The sequence below is a fragment of the Sardina pilchardus genome, chromosome 20 (assembly GCF_963854185.1).
Source record: "Sardina pilchardus chromosome 20, fSarPil1.1, whole genome shotgun sequence".
Classification (NCBI taxonomy): Eukaryota; Metazoa; Chordata; class Actinopteri; order Clupeiformes; family Clupeidae; genus Sardina; species Sardina pilchardus.
Window position 1 is genome coordinate 15,055,473 of NC_085013.1, and position 16,498 is coordinate 15,071,970.

Sequence of the window (16,498 nt, forward strand, 5' to 3'; positions counted from 1 at the left end):
TGTGTGTGTGTGTGTGTGATGGTAGGCTATTTAGCACACATACAAATAACAATAAAAGTTATTAATTCTAGGAGAATTGCAATAATAAACAACAATGTCAATTCAATTAAATCCAATCAACTGTATGAAAAATATTATATGTAATTATACAATAATTATACAAAGTGTTACCAGACTATGCTAAGACTACTTATTTCCGGTTTTCTTTTAACTGTAGAGCTTTGCATCAAATCTGTATTCATCGTGAGTAATGACTGCAATATGGCTGCTTACATTTTCTTTTGGCAGTGTAGGCAATTTTTTCCCTTTTGAAGCCTTCAGCTGTTTTGGTAATCAGCGACTGGTGAGCGGGGAATGAGTTGGTTCAAACATTGCCGCCGGACATTCCTCCCTTCTTACTACACTGGTGGGTCTAAACAGCACAGAAGGCTTCTGGGTAAAGTAGGCTGTGTCTCAGCGTTGATGTCAGAGGAAAGAGAACGCGAGCAACAGGAGCTGCAAGGAATCGCTATGGAGTACCGACGGTGGAAGTAGCCCCTCCAACTCTTGAGATGAGGACGGACTTTACGAAAGGTTTTGGGGAAACGCGATAGGGCAGCCGGCGGTGGAACGTTTTCATTTGCGTTACAGTGTTATTTTGATGTTAATTCATCGTTATTGTGCTGGCGCGGGTGGAGTTTGCACTTTACATGGACGGAGGGAAAACGCTTGGGTTTTGAATACCACGGACTGTGTATGAACGGCAAATTTTTAAAATTTAGGCGCAAGCAGTGCGAAGCGCCGAAAAAAGAGGAGGGGAGGGGGATAAGAAAACGCCCTGTTGCTGAATCCCCTCAAAATCAAAACTTTATCGCGCCATCAAATATACAGGACCTCTCTTGTTGAGCATGGGAGGGGAAGTTTGATCTCATCGGACTTAAAATAAACAAGGCTTACATCAGTAAAGAGGTTTGTGGAGTGACCCCACACTATTGTGGATTATTTTTGTCTTTTATTGTGGACACGAGTCGGAGGCAATTTCAGAGGGCGGCGAGTCGGAGCCTGTCTAGGCCCACGGCCATTGCCCAAGAAGAAAATATTTTTTAATGTGAACCTAAGTTAAGGAGAGAGCTCGTTAGATATTCACATTCTTCACGAACGCTTGCCTTACTATTTAAAATGTCGTCCGGAGCTGAGAGAAGGATGGAAAACCGGTTGATAAAACTGGAAGCCATGATCAAAGACCCCAGGTCGGCGGTTAATTTGGAAAGTTTACTGGTAAGTTTGCGGTTATGTATATTTCATGAGGCGAGTTGTTTTGTTGCCTGGTATCGCGGATATCGTCTTGAAGCGGTTGCTACATGATTGCTATGTTGTTTCCCACTCGAATGTAACGTCAATCAAATGTTACATTTTTTCTTGTTGCGTGACAGTAATTGCACATGGAAATGTTTTGTCTGTCAGGCTATGGGATGATTTTTGCTTCCTTGTTTCACTGCTGTCAACTAGTACATCGATAGTATGCTTGTCGTAGCCTTACACATATTCTGCTACTTGTCTGGCTTAAATAATACGTTAGTGTAGCCTAGTTTACCAGTGTCTTTTTCAAATAGCTATAGGCCCCATGTCCCGAAGGTAGTTTTTTTAAACTGCACACAGAGTAACAGTCATATAGCCTAGTATAATTATTTAATCAGCCATTTTCCTCTACAGAAGATCTGCAATGGCTTGGTTTATTTGTCATTACAGTAGGTTGCCCGGGTCTTATGTTTAGTTGCCTGTATTTTCTGTGTAGGTTTTGCCGATGTGAATTGAGGGTGTCCCATGTTGGCTACACAGTGTATCTAGGCTCGTTCCATTTCTGAATAATGCAAGGAAATTAGTCAGTATTTCAAAGTTCTGAATACTCATTAGCTTCAGACCATACTAGCCATGTAATTGTAAAGACATACTGTTCTGGCTTAGTTTGAAATTCTCAGGTTGTGCTTATCACTCGAGTGTAAGCTATTTAAAGGCCATCACTGTATGTATCTAGTGGCATGCATGTTCAAGGAGAGTGGATACTAAACTGTTTGTTTCCCTAATGTTACTAGATTTACAACTGTATGTCTGCTAAACAAACACTGGTGAACATGTCAACAGAACATGCCCCTGTGGACATCCTTTTAGCCCCCTTTCTCTGTCGAGTGGATGCGTTTCAACCCTCCGTGTGGACTCAAAGTGAGCTGACATTGTTGGAGTGCGTGAAGAGCCCCCTTTTTGCAGCGAGCAAAAGAATGTGTGTTTATTTCTTTCCTGAGAATGAGTGGGAGAGGTTTGAGCAGGATTGATGCTGTGGTCAGAAGCGGAGTGGGAAGTCGCACGTGGGAGGGAACGGGCCGGGTGCTTGGGCAGCTCTCCCATCCACAGCCATTTATAGCCAGTCCCCTGCTGTCGTCGCCTCAGCCAGAGATAGCGGAGGATGGTGGCTGTGCACAGGAGAGGGGCCCGTGGAGAACATACAGATCTGTTTGGGTGAAAGAGCTCGCTGGAGTCAAGCAGCTCAGGAAGAGGCTCTCTAGGATACAGACTCTCAAGCACCATCACATCATTCACACTGACTCGCATTCCTCCTCTCTCAATCACACACACATACACACACACATACACACAACCACACACACACTTACAGTGCATATCTACTCACAAACAGACAGTCTTACAATTCCTTACAATCTGATTAAACTCCTGTGATCCTTGATAGGGATATTCTTTCCTTGCCAGTAAAACAGGCTTGAAGTCTGTTTATTTACCTCATTGATTAATTTCACAGCAAGTAAGATTATGATACGAAATTTGCTCTAAATGGATGTGGTAATTGTTTTCACCTGTTGCACGTCAGTGGTGTTTCTGCATATGGCTACATTAGCTACATTAGCTTCCAGTGTGTATTGTAGGCCTATATCTGTTATTCAGGGGTAAATCGTCAACATTTGCCCATTGGAACTGGTCGATTAATGCCTCTGTCATAAATATTGAATAACCAAATGAAATTTGTCCAAGACACCAGCAGTTCCTCTAACACACTTCTTCTGCACTTCACATCGATTGGGGTTGTCATCATCGCTCTCTAGTTTTTATGCAAGCTAAACAGTTTCCTGTAGCTTTCCATACGTTCAAGTCCACGCTGCTGGCTTAAATGACAACCAGCCAGCAGACTTATGATGTACCTACTTCCTTTTTCACTCTCATCCTAACCTTTCGTCTGTCTTGCATACTGTGATCTGTGAGTGACCAACAACTTGGCCTGCCCCTGCATGGTAGCATGAGGTCCAAGCCCAGTCTGAGTGTAAAAGTGGTAGTGTAATAACAACAGCCTGCTTGTTTGTGTTTTGATAACCACTTAATCTATAAATAACTTCAGTGGACTGCTTTGAAAAGACCCCATAATGTTAGGTTGACATTACAGCAAATGCAAACAATTCTTCATGAGTGCTCTATTAGCATCATGTTCAGTTAACACCTTGTAATGAGCTAAGTGTTATGAGAAGTGGTAGCCTTTAAGTAGTATTAAACCTTTGTGATTTTGCTATGTTGATGGTCTAAATAGAGACCGGCTGTCAATGATCAAAATAATGCTTGAACAAGCCACTGCCAAGTAATTAGTCTGAATCGTCTGTGTGTCAGTTTCCAACCATTATCCTTGAAATGGCTTCATGTCTTGTTGACGATTGGCCTCTTGTCACATTGAGTAATCTAAAGGAGGACATTTTATACTAAAGAGTGCATAACATGGAAGAGTACATCTTTTTCAACCACAACATCTAGCAAATGTCAGAAAGATGGCCTGGGTACCTGCAGCTAACGAGGTGTCTGGAATTTGATCTGCGATTAGCAGCAGTCATAGTGTCATTGATCTATTACATTATCTGCAGCCAGAGCCACACGTCTCGATTGAGGCCATAAAGTGCTGTAAAATGTTACACTGGTGAACCAAGCAGACATTTTTCCTTCCCTTTTCTTTTTTTTCTGTTGTTTCGCTCACCCACGAAGTAGCAGTAGGGTTGGCCCAAGTCAGTCAGTGGTCCACATTGCTCTGCCAATTGGCTATTATTTCTGTTTTGGAGTGCACCAGTCTGGCATCCGTAAAAGGCCTGTGGTATCCATGATAAAGGGGAGAAGTCATTCTGGAGTCTGGAATGTTGATGGCTCCTTATCACTGCTGCCCTCTCCCCGCGGCCCAGAGCAGCAGACTGAGGTTGTCAGCCTCCTTGGGACGGAGATCCAGAGTCTCTCTCTCTCGCTCTCTCTCTCTCCCTCTCTCTCCTCTCTCTCTCTCTCTCTCTCTACAGTATTAAAATTCCTCTGTCACTCCACATCCCAGTGAAGCCCAGTTGTAAACCAAAAAACCTGGAGCGGAGGTTCTACATGTAGGCATGCAGGACAACTGCAGGCCCCATCAAGCATGGAGCCGAATCTGCCCTGTGTTTAACTCTGTGGGGCTTCTTTTTATCATCATTTGTTCTAATTGAATTCCATTCTTTTGAACCACACAGCATATATTTCAGTGCATTGACCTGCTGTGACATCCATAGTAGTCTACAGTCATTTTGGCTTTGATCCCACATCTCCCAACAGCCTCTGTTCATGCCATTGCAAAGATATGATGGTTTTGTGACAGGCCTTTTAAAAAAAAAAAGTTTCCTCTTTTTTTCTTTCTTCGCTGCATTGCTCTTTTCATGACCTTATCACTATGATGCATTGTGGTCTCATAGAGTTGAGTTTGGATTACGTACTGGAGCGCCTAGCTCGTCCAGTTCAGTGTGCTTCTTCGCAGAGGGATTTCAGTCTTGCGTTGCCCACACAATTCAGAGCAGCTTGTTACATCGCCCTCAGACCACAGTGGTGTGTTTAGAGTCCAGTGAAAATAAATCACCCTTTCTTTTTGCAGCCGACACACACACACACACACAGAGGGTTTGCAGTGCTCTTTCAGGTTTGCATCGGTGCCACTGGGAGACAGATTTTGTGTGTTAAGAGAAGAGTAGTTGTTTTTCCCCTTGGAGGGGGTGCTTTCTGATCTGATAACGATTGAGGGCACATCCTTTGGACTTAGGAATGCACCAGGCTGGGTTTCTCTCCGTCCAGTCCACTCAGAGACGCAATGTCTTGTCTTGTGTCATTTGTGGTCTTGCATGCGTTTTGGCCAGAGAGGGGGAAGTCTACACTTGTTTTGATGCTATTGTACCAGCAGCATTGACCCAGGATGTTTAGATCAGTCATGGGAATACAGATTCCAACGTGTCTCTGAGGGGAAATCATTGAAGAGAACATTTGTCGATGTCACAATGTAAACGATATAGTCTTGAAGTGCTTGCATTATTTTGCAGATGAAAATATCATATCAACAACTGGTGCTGTGTTCACTCATGTGTGCGTTTCCTCATTGTTTCTTGTAGGATTATAAGATTCGGCCTCAACGTCATTTACTCGCAATGTGTAACTTGAGACGACGCACTTATGTGAAATGTTCAACTTCACAGTAATTGAGGATCACACGATACGGTATAAGAAGTTGTGAATGACACCATATTGAAAAAACAATGCAAGAACACAGAAATACAGACAGAGATGTCTTTTTTGCCTTCACATTAAGGATGTGTCATATGGTGGTCACATTTTAGAGTTCTTAAGTAATTGATTGCCTGGAGTTTCCACACCCATAACAATATTCCCACACTATGTTGCATTCTATTCTTAGTAGACAATTTATAATGGATCAATTTGCTGCAGCTGCGGTGCGCAAATTAGTTGTGCTTTTAAGGAAAATTTTCTCTGTAATTTTGCCTTAAATATTGTTGTGCAGTAGCCGTTGTCACGCCCTGTTATCAGCGTGAATGGCAGAACTCCCAGGGTGATGCTAACACTGCCGTATATGGTATAGCACTTATGCTCATCTAAACTTTCATTTCCTCGTTTTTGTGTGCTTCAGATGCAATGCAATTCCTTATGCTCTCAAGCATGAAGAACATTATTTGATTTAGGTAGAATACAAGACCGTTCTAAAATGATGATGTATTCTATAAGTACCATTATGTGGTCTTCAGAATAAACTTGGCTGTACTGAACTTTATCCATTTTTGTCTATACTACAGATAGTTGCAGTAGAATGTTTTTGTTTCACATTTTATTGCTATTTATTTCTTGGTAAAAGCCACTAAGCTGTCATGTTGGCCAATTTGGAACGAGTAAAGCACCCACACTGTTTTTAATTGAATTTGGTTTAATTCTGTTATATACAGTACCGTAATGATCTTGGCTATACCAGGCTGGCAGGCAGTGGCTGACTTCACTTCCTTTGAGGCTTGTTTGTTGTTGATGACGGGATGGGCCACACAGGAAATTGAAATCACATCCTGGATTTGATCACAGGGACAACTGAGATGGGACTTGTCGCCTTGAGGATGTGGTATCAATTTGTATCGTGCTCCCCAAAATACCCTCCTAGAAGAGCTTGTCCTCTCCTCAAACTTCCAGAGTGGGAATCCTGTCTAATTTGAGGTCATGTTTTGAGTTTGTTGTTCCTGCGCTGTGGCCATGTGCTTGTGTTTGTTTTCTGCTTCTTTGTCTGTCTGTGTGCCAGTTGAAGTGGGGCCGCACCCATGCTTTGCAGAATGCATCATCATATTTGAATGGCCTTAAAGTCATTCACTGAGCCAGGGTTTATTGGTGGTAATATCAACATATTTCTGCCTCCATTTCTTAGTGACATTCTAAAAAATGGAGGCAGTTGCTTGCTTCGTTCCACAAGATGAACAACTCTAATTCCCCGAAAGGTGCTCTGTGTGGGGTGGTGGACCAGTCTGACCTAGAGGGAACAAGCATTAAGAAATTAAGACATGTTGGGACTTGGGCCAATTAAGAGAAAAAATGGCCCAACCCTCTTAGCTCTCCACCACAACCAGTTTCTCATGCGTCCCCTCAATAAGTCTCCATTCGTTTCAGTTAGGAAAGAAAACACTATTTTTAGCCACACTGTAATTATGAGGATAAGGTCTGCTGAATAGGTTTGTATGTTACCTTGACATCAACTGCTGTGGACCCTTTGAAATATGTGGGCTACCAGAGCAGCAATTGAGAACATCACAGTGGTGTGTATAGCCTAGTTTGTCGTTACTACAGTAATTCCCAGAGTTACTTCTTAGCCATCACCATCCACATGTATCATATACAGTAATGAAACATTCTTAGTTTTTTAGTAGAGTGTGACATATTGACCCACTCCAGAGAATTGAGAAATTCTTGCACTGTAGTCCTTCATTAGTGAAGCCACACAGGATTTACTTAAAGTTGCTGTGAGGTACATAAAGACCACCCAGCCATCCCGCTGGTGTGTAGGTATGTCTCCGCAGCCAACAGACATCTGAGAGGTTTGCTGAGCTGTGAGGGGAGAGCAGGAGCTCTGTATAGTAACGCCCGTCCCAGAAACAGGAGCATCCCAAAGGGAGACTGATTCAATTGGCAATCGTAATTCTTGTTCCACTATCATCAAGGTGGAGGCGAGGTGGAGGTGGGACCTGCATTCGCACTCTGCTAACAAGCGGCTCATCAGCTGGTCAGGGTGTTAGCACATGTCTGCCAGACAACGCCTTGAGGGCAGCACATGACATAACTTGCCCAAGTAACAGACGGAGGATGAACAATGAACAGTGATTAAGAAATGTCTTGATGCAAGTATAGTGGGATTTTGAAGGTGCAATATGTAGTTTAAAGACAAATGACTTTACTTGGCATCGTTAATGATAGCATAGTTAGGAAGAGTGAAAAGATCATATTTCAGCATTCCTATGCTTCTTGTTAATTCTGATTCTTTACTTGGTACCCTTTAGCCATTAGCTTGTCATGACCTGAGCAGGAAAATATATAAAAGTATATAGACCGAAGCGTGGATTAACACAGATTGTTGGGTGGCATTTTGCACAATTGCTTTAAATCTTTAAAGCTTTTGTTTATGTCCACAAAAACAACATATTGAAACTTTAAGCTGTTTATTTTTGGACTGCTTATCTAATATCCTTTCTATACTCTAGCTTTTTGAAGGCTTTAGAACTCTATGCACAGATGAGTGAGGATGTTTTTTTTTCCTAAAAAGTGCAGAGGAGGAGGAGCCTTTTGCATCACCCAGTGACTTCCTGGCAGTGCGAGCACAGAGTAAGCTGCTCTTGCTAAAAAAGGCACATATTTTCCCCAGTTTGTTTCCAGTTACTTTTCCAGTTCATTGTGATCTAATGAAGACTCATATTGGCACGCTCTGCAGTGGAAAACTGCATTAGCAGAGGAGGAGCCTACTGTGATTGCATTCTCCAGTGGGTACCCTTGAAAATGACCAGGAAATGCTATTAAATTCAGTGATAGCCAAACATTATGATATGTAGCCCGTCTCTTCTTAGAGCGACGGTGAACTCAGAAAAGCCTGCAAACTTCTCCTTTAAGAAGGGTGCTTCCTTTCGCATGATCGTCCAGCACAGTTTTGTTTGCAACGACAAAGCTCGACTGGAGTTATCAGTTGTTTAAAGGCTGCTTATTCTGCTGCTTTTCCTCCTCTGCCTCCGAAACTTCCCCTTCTCTTAGAAGCCTCTCCTCAGCCTGCTCCACTCGGCTTCTACCCTGCTCTCATCAACCTATTCCCTCTCCTCTCTTTTCTTGGCTCTCTTTCTTTCTCTTCTTTCTTCCTCCACTTCTCTCTCTCTCTCCCTCTCTCTCACACACTCTCTCTCTGATCAGCTGGTTCATGGAGCAGAGAGGGACTGGGCTTGTTCAGTGCTCGCACATGGAGAGCAGCTGAATTTATGTCAGATTTGTCTCAGAATGTGGCCGGTGCCAGCAGAACTGGGTGCGATGTGCTGCTGGAGAGAAACACTGCCATATAAGGTGGTGTGATAGTGGCCGCAGCCATTTTTGCAAAACAACCATCAGCCTGCTGGCCTCCTCTTGTGAGACGCCCTCTCCACAAACTCCCCTCACCCCCTTCTCTCTCTCTCTCTCTCTCTACCTCAATCCCTCCATTTCTCTTTCTGTCGTTCTCTCCCCTCCTTCTAGCTCTTCTTCTCTTTCTCTGTTTTTCTCTACTTCACTCCCTCCATTCTTTATGTCTTTCACTCCCCTCCTTCTCCCTCCCTCTCACTCTACTGTATTTTTCCTCTCTCTCTCTCTTTCTATTTTAACTGTTGTAAATGCCACTAAGAGGCTAATGCTCTAGGGTTAAGGTCCTCTGGTAGTACTTGGTTTGTGCTGTCCCATCTCTGCAGAACACTTGCACTGTTGATCTCAAACTGATGTCCCCACAATGTTGTCAGGTTGTCACGAGACCTCAGGCCATGTTTTCATCTTGTAAGACTCTAGTCCTTAGGGAACAGAGGTTTCTGTTTCGTATTAGCTCTGAGCACCCTGAGAGTAAGAGTGAGAGAGGGAAAGGGAGGGAGGGTGAGGGGAAGAGAGGATGGATGGGTGAAATGGGGGAGGAAGAAGAGTGCAGGAGAGCCCCAGCTGCTCAGTGAATGCACCCTATCTGATGACCAGTCACCTCTCGTACAGCTGAAGGGCCTGGAGGGCTGGAGAAGTGATTGCATTCCTCATGAATCTCACGTCTCTTTGATGGCTCTAAATTTAGGAGCGTAGGCTCCGTAGGCTTAACCCCCACACGCCCCCTCCACCCCCATCTCTTGGCCTGGTTTAATTGGGCTCCTCTTGAAATGCGATCAAAAGGACTCAAGTCGGAGTTGGAACTTTGTGTGATCAAACTCAGTGGGGAGGATGGCCTCACTGTTATGTATCTGTGGGTTTATTTCATGCCTGGCAGAGGCTTGCCACATGCGTCTTCTGCATCACGGTGAATGACAGATGGCATGTTGCCTCAACTAAATGCTAACCAGGTATGCAAGCAATATCTTTTTATTCCCGTAATAGAGCCGAATTTGGAGGATATATTTATCCCCTCTCTCCCTGCTGTTTGTTCTGTCTCTTTGGTAACGTTTTCTCAGAATGAAGGGTAAGCAAGATAAGACAAAAATAGACCCACACAGGCCCCAAATATGCTCAAAGAACGTCCCCTAACGAATTGAGCATGGCCAGACCATGGCCGTTGATACAGGGTGAGGTACTCTCAGACTATCAGCCTTTGCTGCAGATAGGCCACACGCTAGCCACCGTGCCAAGGACAACCTTCTGCAACAGCTTGTGTTTATTCTGTGACTAAGGGCTTCCTCTATTGACATCGATCAGTTAGCTCTGTAGTTTTTTAATTTGTTCCAGTGTGGCAGTTGCAGTGCATGTAAATGTAGTGTGTGTGTGTGTGTACATGTGTCCACGCGCATCTGAAAATGTGCACAGGCACTCTGAGTCAGACTGTATTTATAAGTCTGAGGGTCTTTGAGCTCTGTGAGCGGAAGTGCTTTCCGAGGTGAAGAGAGACAGTTCATTGTTCCTCCCACTCATTTTTCTGCTGCTCTCTTTCAGCTCTCCATCCATACATCCATCCAGTCCTACCATCAAGTCCTCCACCACCACCTCCACTGTATTTATTTACCCTCTATCTCTCTCTCTCTATCTCTATTTCCCTCCCTCTCTCTATGCACCTACACAATGCCACTTGTTTCTCTTCTGAACATGAGGGCGAAATTCAACGCAAGGGGAAAATGCCAGTCGTCAGTGCCAGTTTCTCTCTAAGTGTTTTTATGAAAGGCCTGTTTCACTGGAGGACCCTCCTGTAGCGTTGGCTGTGTCTTAACCATTACCGAGCCGAGCCCCTCTGGTGTTACGAGGGTGAGAGGAGGGGGTGCTGGTGGCACACAACACAGCATGGATGAGTCAGCAGCTGCCCTCTTTAAAACCGTCAGGCCACAATGAATTTGCTCGGGGTTGTTTGATTTCTCTTTCTTCCCTCAAAGCCTCTGGTTTAGGAATGCCAGTCATTCAAAAAGTTCAAATGTGCCTGGTTGTTAAGTCACCCAAGAGCAGCTGCCAATGTGGTTTGGTATTGTTTGTGTGGAACTGTGGTGGCTGCTTCTGAGAGTTTTGTGGGGGGTTTTTGTCCAACATTTACTGTACATGCAGTGACTCAGAAAGTCCTATCGAAAAGCTAGACATTCCTATGCATTTGTATGGTTGAACTGTTATGCACTAGATGATATATTCTCTCTCTCTCTCTTGTGGCTGTATGTGTTTCCCACGTAGTCGTTATATTGGCTTGGGGGCTCGTCTGAGCCCTTACAACATGACATAAAACATGCTCTAAACGTGACAAGCCCAGTGCCCCTGGAGCGCGCCGAACATTCGCTGCTCACTGGCTAGATCTTTATCAGCGGTCCCAAAGTCGTAAACAGTGGAGCAACTGTATATTAACGGAGCCGCACTTGATGACATTTGAGCATATACAGCTTAGACTGGTGTCTGCATTACTGGACACAAGTCATAGTGAGCCACTGCCCCAATAGTTTCCCATGTCGCCCTCTCTGTAAGGCCTCCAAATGAGGCAGGTTATCACTTGATCACTTCAATTGATTTGTCACTACTAATGCAAGCACAGTGTTTTCCGGTCTTGTGTACAAAATGTCCTACACGTCCTACATCTCCCCTTTGCCCTGCATAAGTGTCTCTACACCGTTTGTGGAACTGGATTTTTTGGGCGGCTGGTCAACTTTTTTCCCAACTGTAGTGCGTACAGCCACATGAATTGACCCCTCAGATCATGGCATGCAAATGAGGCGTCCTATGTGTTGCTGGGGGTTTTGTGATCATTCTCATTCATTTGCAGTTGCATTAAGCTTATGTCTACTAGGCCCACACAGCATTGCATGTGATTGGCATTGTTGTTGATGAGCATTACCAATGTTCCAGTGAGGTGGTACCTACCTATGCCCTCTCTATTCTCCCCTGTTTTCCCCTCATGGTTGTGCAAAGATCAGGGCTGTGGCTGAGCCCTCCAGGGCCTCTGCTACTGTCCCTGAAAGTGAGTGCTGCTGCTGGTGCTGGTGGTGGTGGTGGTGGAGGTGGTGGTGGAGGTGGTGGTGGTGTTAGTGGAGGAGCACGGCTCCATCTCCCTCACTCCATGTTTGGGCCTGTGCCGCTGAAGAAGTAGCCAGAGACCATAGAGGAAGATGGGAAGGACGGGTGTGGATGGCCTGAAGAGGATGGACCCCCTTAGTTGCAAACACACACACACACACACACACACACAGAGAGAGAGAGAGAGAGACGCATACATTGAGTGATGGACAAGGAGCTATACTCTTGTGTTTAAACATTGCTCTGACCCTTTTACGCTCATTACTCAATACTCACACAAATTCACAGTACTTCAATATCTCCCTCCCCATGCTGTGTCCTGCACAACTATTTTTGAAAGTTTGGATGTCAATAAAACACAGTTGGTTTTATTTTGCATGCCCATAGGAGTATGTGGTTGAAAGTGTACAGTGTGACCTGCAGAGCACCCAGAAAATAATTTTGATCACCTGATTTTGCCCCCCCTCCCCCTTATTATTTTCTCAGTCTATCTCTGTCTTCCCTGTTGCATACATATTGCAACACAAGAAATGACATAACTTGACATATTGCTATATTACACAAGTCCTTTCCTGTCCTGTCATTTCTAGGCCTTTCTTATCTGATCGCTTTTCATCAGTTGTCATTTGAGTTTAGGAATAGCAAGACAACATGTATTCACGCTGTTTCTGTGTATGTGTGTGTGTGTGTGTGTGTATATATGAATGTCCCAGGAATGTGTGTTTTTTTCTGTATGGGTACATTAAGTGTGTGCGTGTGTGTTTGTGTGCAATGGTATGGGTACTGGCCACACAGGAAGTGAATGTCTGCAGCCTGCTGGTGTTGCCCTCAAACATGTATGGAATGGATTGGCAACACAAATCATTTCCTGCCTTTTATTCTCCTTCTCAAAGGGGAGGGTGTTGAATGAATGAAACTGGAAAGCACTTCAACCTGGGACTCCGTGGGTCTCTCCAACTGCAAAACTGAAAACACAACACAGACACTTTCTCCAACCAATTCAATCTCTCTCTGTGTTTTTTTTTTCATTCTGTGAGAAGTTCCATGACATCCAGTTCACATCAACTACAACAATGATTTTTGTTGGCGATGTGATTTGCTTGAAAGGAAAGTTGCGTGTATGAGTTCCATTCCCCCCTTCTCTCGCATGCAGACAGCGGAGTGCTCTAGAGCAGTGGGGGATGTAAAGGTTGGGTGAAGCGAATGACGCCAACTCGAGAGGGCCGCTGGCTCCCCATACGGCCACATTATCTGTCAAGTCCCAGGCGGGCCGTGTCATTTCCTGTACGGGCGAGCGGGCGGCGGAGATGAGCGGCGTGTTTGTGTGTTTTTTTTCCCTTAAATAGTAGTTTTGCGCGAAGGGGGCCCATCCTATATTCAGACACACTGTGTTTACATGGTGAGCTGGAATGGGGAGAGTCATTAGTCACTATAGATGGAGAAAGAGGGAGAGGGAGTGAAGAGGGGACGATGACTCAACCTGACTTGAAATCACTTTCTTATTTTGTCTGCTATTTGTCTTCTTTTCTTCTCTCATTTTTCTCTCATTTTTCTCGTTTTCCTATTTCTTATTGTGCTGTGCCGTACTGCATTGTCATGGCAGTTTCCTGATGTAATGGCTCTTGTGGTTGTCATCGGCTCTGTGGCAAACACAAAGTGTCGTCAGTGCGTGTGCCAGTGGCACAGCTGGCAGAGAACAATGTTGGCACCATCTAGTTTCACGCTTAGGTCATTTTAGAGCGTGTTTAGCAGAAATGTGCTTACTGTGCTTAAGTCTAAAACATCCACGGAGTGAATGAAAGTGAAGGTGTATAAAAAGCTGGGTTTTTTTCCTCAATCTTTTTTCTCCCCCTGGGGAAAGGTTTCCAAGGAGACCATTTCTGGTATGTACACCACAACAGAGCTCAGATGTGCTCAGGCCTCTTAATAGCCTCAACCACTTAGCGACCATCCAAAATAGAAAAGAAATTCCCGCTGCTGCACTTGTGGTGGTGATCACTGATGAAGTGCACAAGCAGCTAATTAGGTGGTGATTTATGAATCTCGGGCCAGTTAATGGCACTTGTGCAAAACCACAGAGTACCTTGCTGCTGCTTGCCCAGTCTGTGTTGTATTTCTCTTTGCAAGTGTTTGAGACGTGCTTTGTAGCGAGTGCCAGCGAGTATCAGGTGAGAGGACATGCTGCTCCGATCTCGAGCAGTTTCATCTCGCTGCGGTCTAATGCACGGCGCAGTAGGCTGTGCCTGGAGCCAATCATGGTTAAAGTCCCGCAGAGGCATCAATCCCAAGCAGGCAGGCAGACCTGCCCGCCAGTCTTACAGAGTGACCCAGTGCGCATCAGCCACAGAGATATTCGCCTCGTGAAATTGCTGTCAGATGAAACTACATTCACACATATGGTTGGGGGGGGGGGGGGGGGGGGGTACAGGCTCTGGGCTCTGCAAAGCGCCTTGAGACAATGTCAATTGTTTTGGTTCAGTATGGTAATTCAATTGGATTTGAATGGCCATGGAGAAAGGACTTCAGGAGCATGGTTGTGCAATCATGTTCTTTGTCTGTACTGTACTGTACTGTATGTATTAGGGGGATTTGAACCTCATGACTCAGGTGACGCATGTGTCTCATGATAGCCAGTTGAACAGTGGGACCAAGTCAAAACAAAAGGTAGACTGAAAGCCATACGACTGTTTGACTTGTCCTCATCCATCTCACTGTACAACTGCCTGGTGATACCTTGGCTGTTTTCTGAGATATCGGCTGTCTCTCTTCACTCATTTTACGGTGCAGCCTTTATGAGATTTAGCCGTCGAGACCACCCATCGCTTCTCTGTTTTCCTGGCCATGTGAGTTGATTTTCTCTTTTTTATGTGCTCAAGATTGAATTAGTTTTATGGCTCTCTCCACAGGATTCCATGAATGCCTTGGTTCTAGATTTGGACTTCCCGGCCTTACGCAAGAACAAGAACATTGAGACCTTCTTGAACAGATGTAAGCATGTATATGTGTTTGTGTGTCTGTTCAGTTCAGTAAATGTGCACTTGTGTATGTGTATGTGTCTGTGTGTATCTGAGTGTACATGTGTGTGTGTCGTAGAGAATAGGCGGTGGCAGTGTATCGGAGTGTACGGGTGTAGGAGGTGGCATTAACTCAAGTGGTTAGAGCAGGCCACAGGATCATCTCTTAAACCAATTCTTATATTCCCTGGGCTTGTCCTCCAAAAGCCAGAGAGTACTGGTAGCTTTGGATTAGCTACTAATTAGCTTAACCTTCTCTAATGACTTCCTCTATCCTATTGTAGGATACTGAGCCTTACAAAAAGCTAATTAGCCAATTAATGCTGTTCGCTACATCATCGGTTTGCCAACTATAAAAGCACACACACAACCACTGTTCATTGATTACAGTGGCAGCATAGGTTCACATTGGTTAAATGCATTGGTCCACACTATATTTTTTCTATTATTCTTTTGAAGATGGCAATTGAGGAGCTCTTAAAAACTCCTCTGGGCTTTTGTCAAACGATGATCTGTATAGCACCCCCACAAAGCTGTTAAAGCTGACATTGTATTTGACAGTTTAAAACGTCAATGATGAATCCTCTCTGTAAGTGCATACTGAGAGAAATCCAAGACTGTGTGTGTGTGTGTGTGTGTGTGTGTGATCCCCCTTGTTTCCTGGGCAAACGGTGGTGTGTCTGAGCGCTTGTGTTCCTGCAGCTCACCACTGTTTTACTTCTGTAATTATCTAATCATAGCTCCACATCAGACCCAAAAGAGCACCGTTGCCATGGTGACCATATGGGCTGGATGCAGGAAGAGGCGTTTTGGCTAGGGATGTTAATAATATACTGCAGACACAGAGGTACAGAGCAAGACTGACTAGTGCTCTGTGGCATGGTGGTGACAGAGTTTTTCCTGTAGTCTGTTACACACAGGTAAACAATAGGTGTGTCTGTCTGTCTAAAAATGGTGGGGAATATGCGTGTCTGTTCCATAACTGTGTGTGTGTGTGTGTTTGTGTTTGTGTGTGTGTATGTGTGTAGATGATAAGGTGATGGGGCACATCAGAGATCTGCAGATGAAGTCTGAAGACTTTGACCGAGTGAAGGTGATTGGCAGGGGGGCCTTTGGCGAGGTTCAGTTGGTAAGATGCTCTCTTAACACTCTCATGCACAAACACACACACACACACATACATTTTCTCTTGACCAATATGTTTGTTCTGACTCAAAATGACACTGCCACATGCCTAAAGGTTAAAGGAGTCCTAGAATTCAAAACCACATTCACCTTGTTACTGTTGAATTTAGGCTGCGAGCAGTGTCCAAAGGACAACACCAAAGACTTTACCGCGTCCCCCCGCCTGCTTTCGTATGCAAATTGGGAAATAGAAACAGCCGTGTTGAAATGCTCCAATCTGAACAGAGCTCAGATAACACGTAATAGGCGCCCATCCCCCTTTAGATACACCCCTCGGC

General features: G+C 44.6%; 1 protein-coding gene across 4 annotated transcripts in view; it reads left to right on the forward strand.

The window, feature by feature from the left end:
* Window positions 1–483: 483 nt before the first annotated feature.
* rock2a (rho-associated, coiled-coil containing protein kinase 2a) overlaps window positions 484–16,498 on the forward strand; it is a 39,719-nt gene continuing 23,704 nt past the window's right edge. For all 4 annotated transcript variants that reach the window (XM_062522094.1, XM_062522096.1, XM_062522097.1 and 1 more), the window contains exons 1-3: window positions 484–1,257; window positions 14,928–15,009; window positions 16,064–16,164. In XM_062522094.1, coding sequence (XP_062378078.1) covers window positions 1,159–1,257; window positions 14,928–15,009; window positions 16,064–16,164 — 282 coding nt within the window. In that variant the 5' untranslated portion in view covers window positions 484–1,158. The remainder of the gene's footprint in view (window positions 1,258–14,927; window positions 15,010–16,063; window positions 16,165–16,498) is intronic.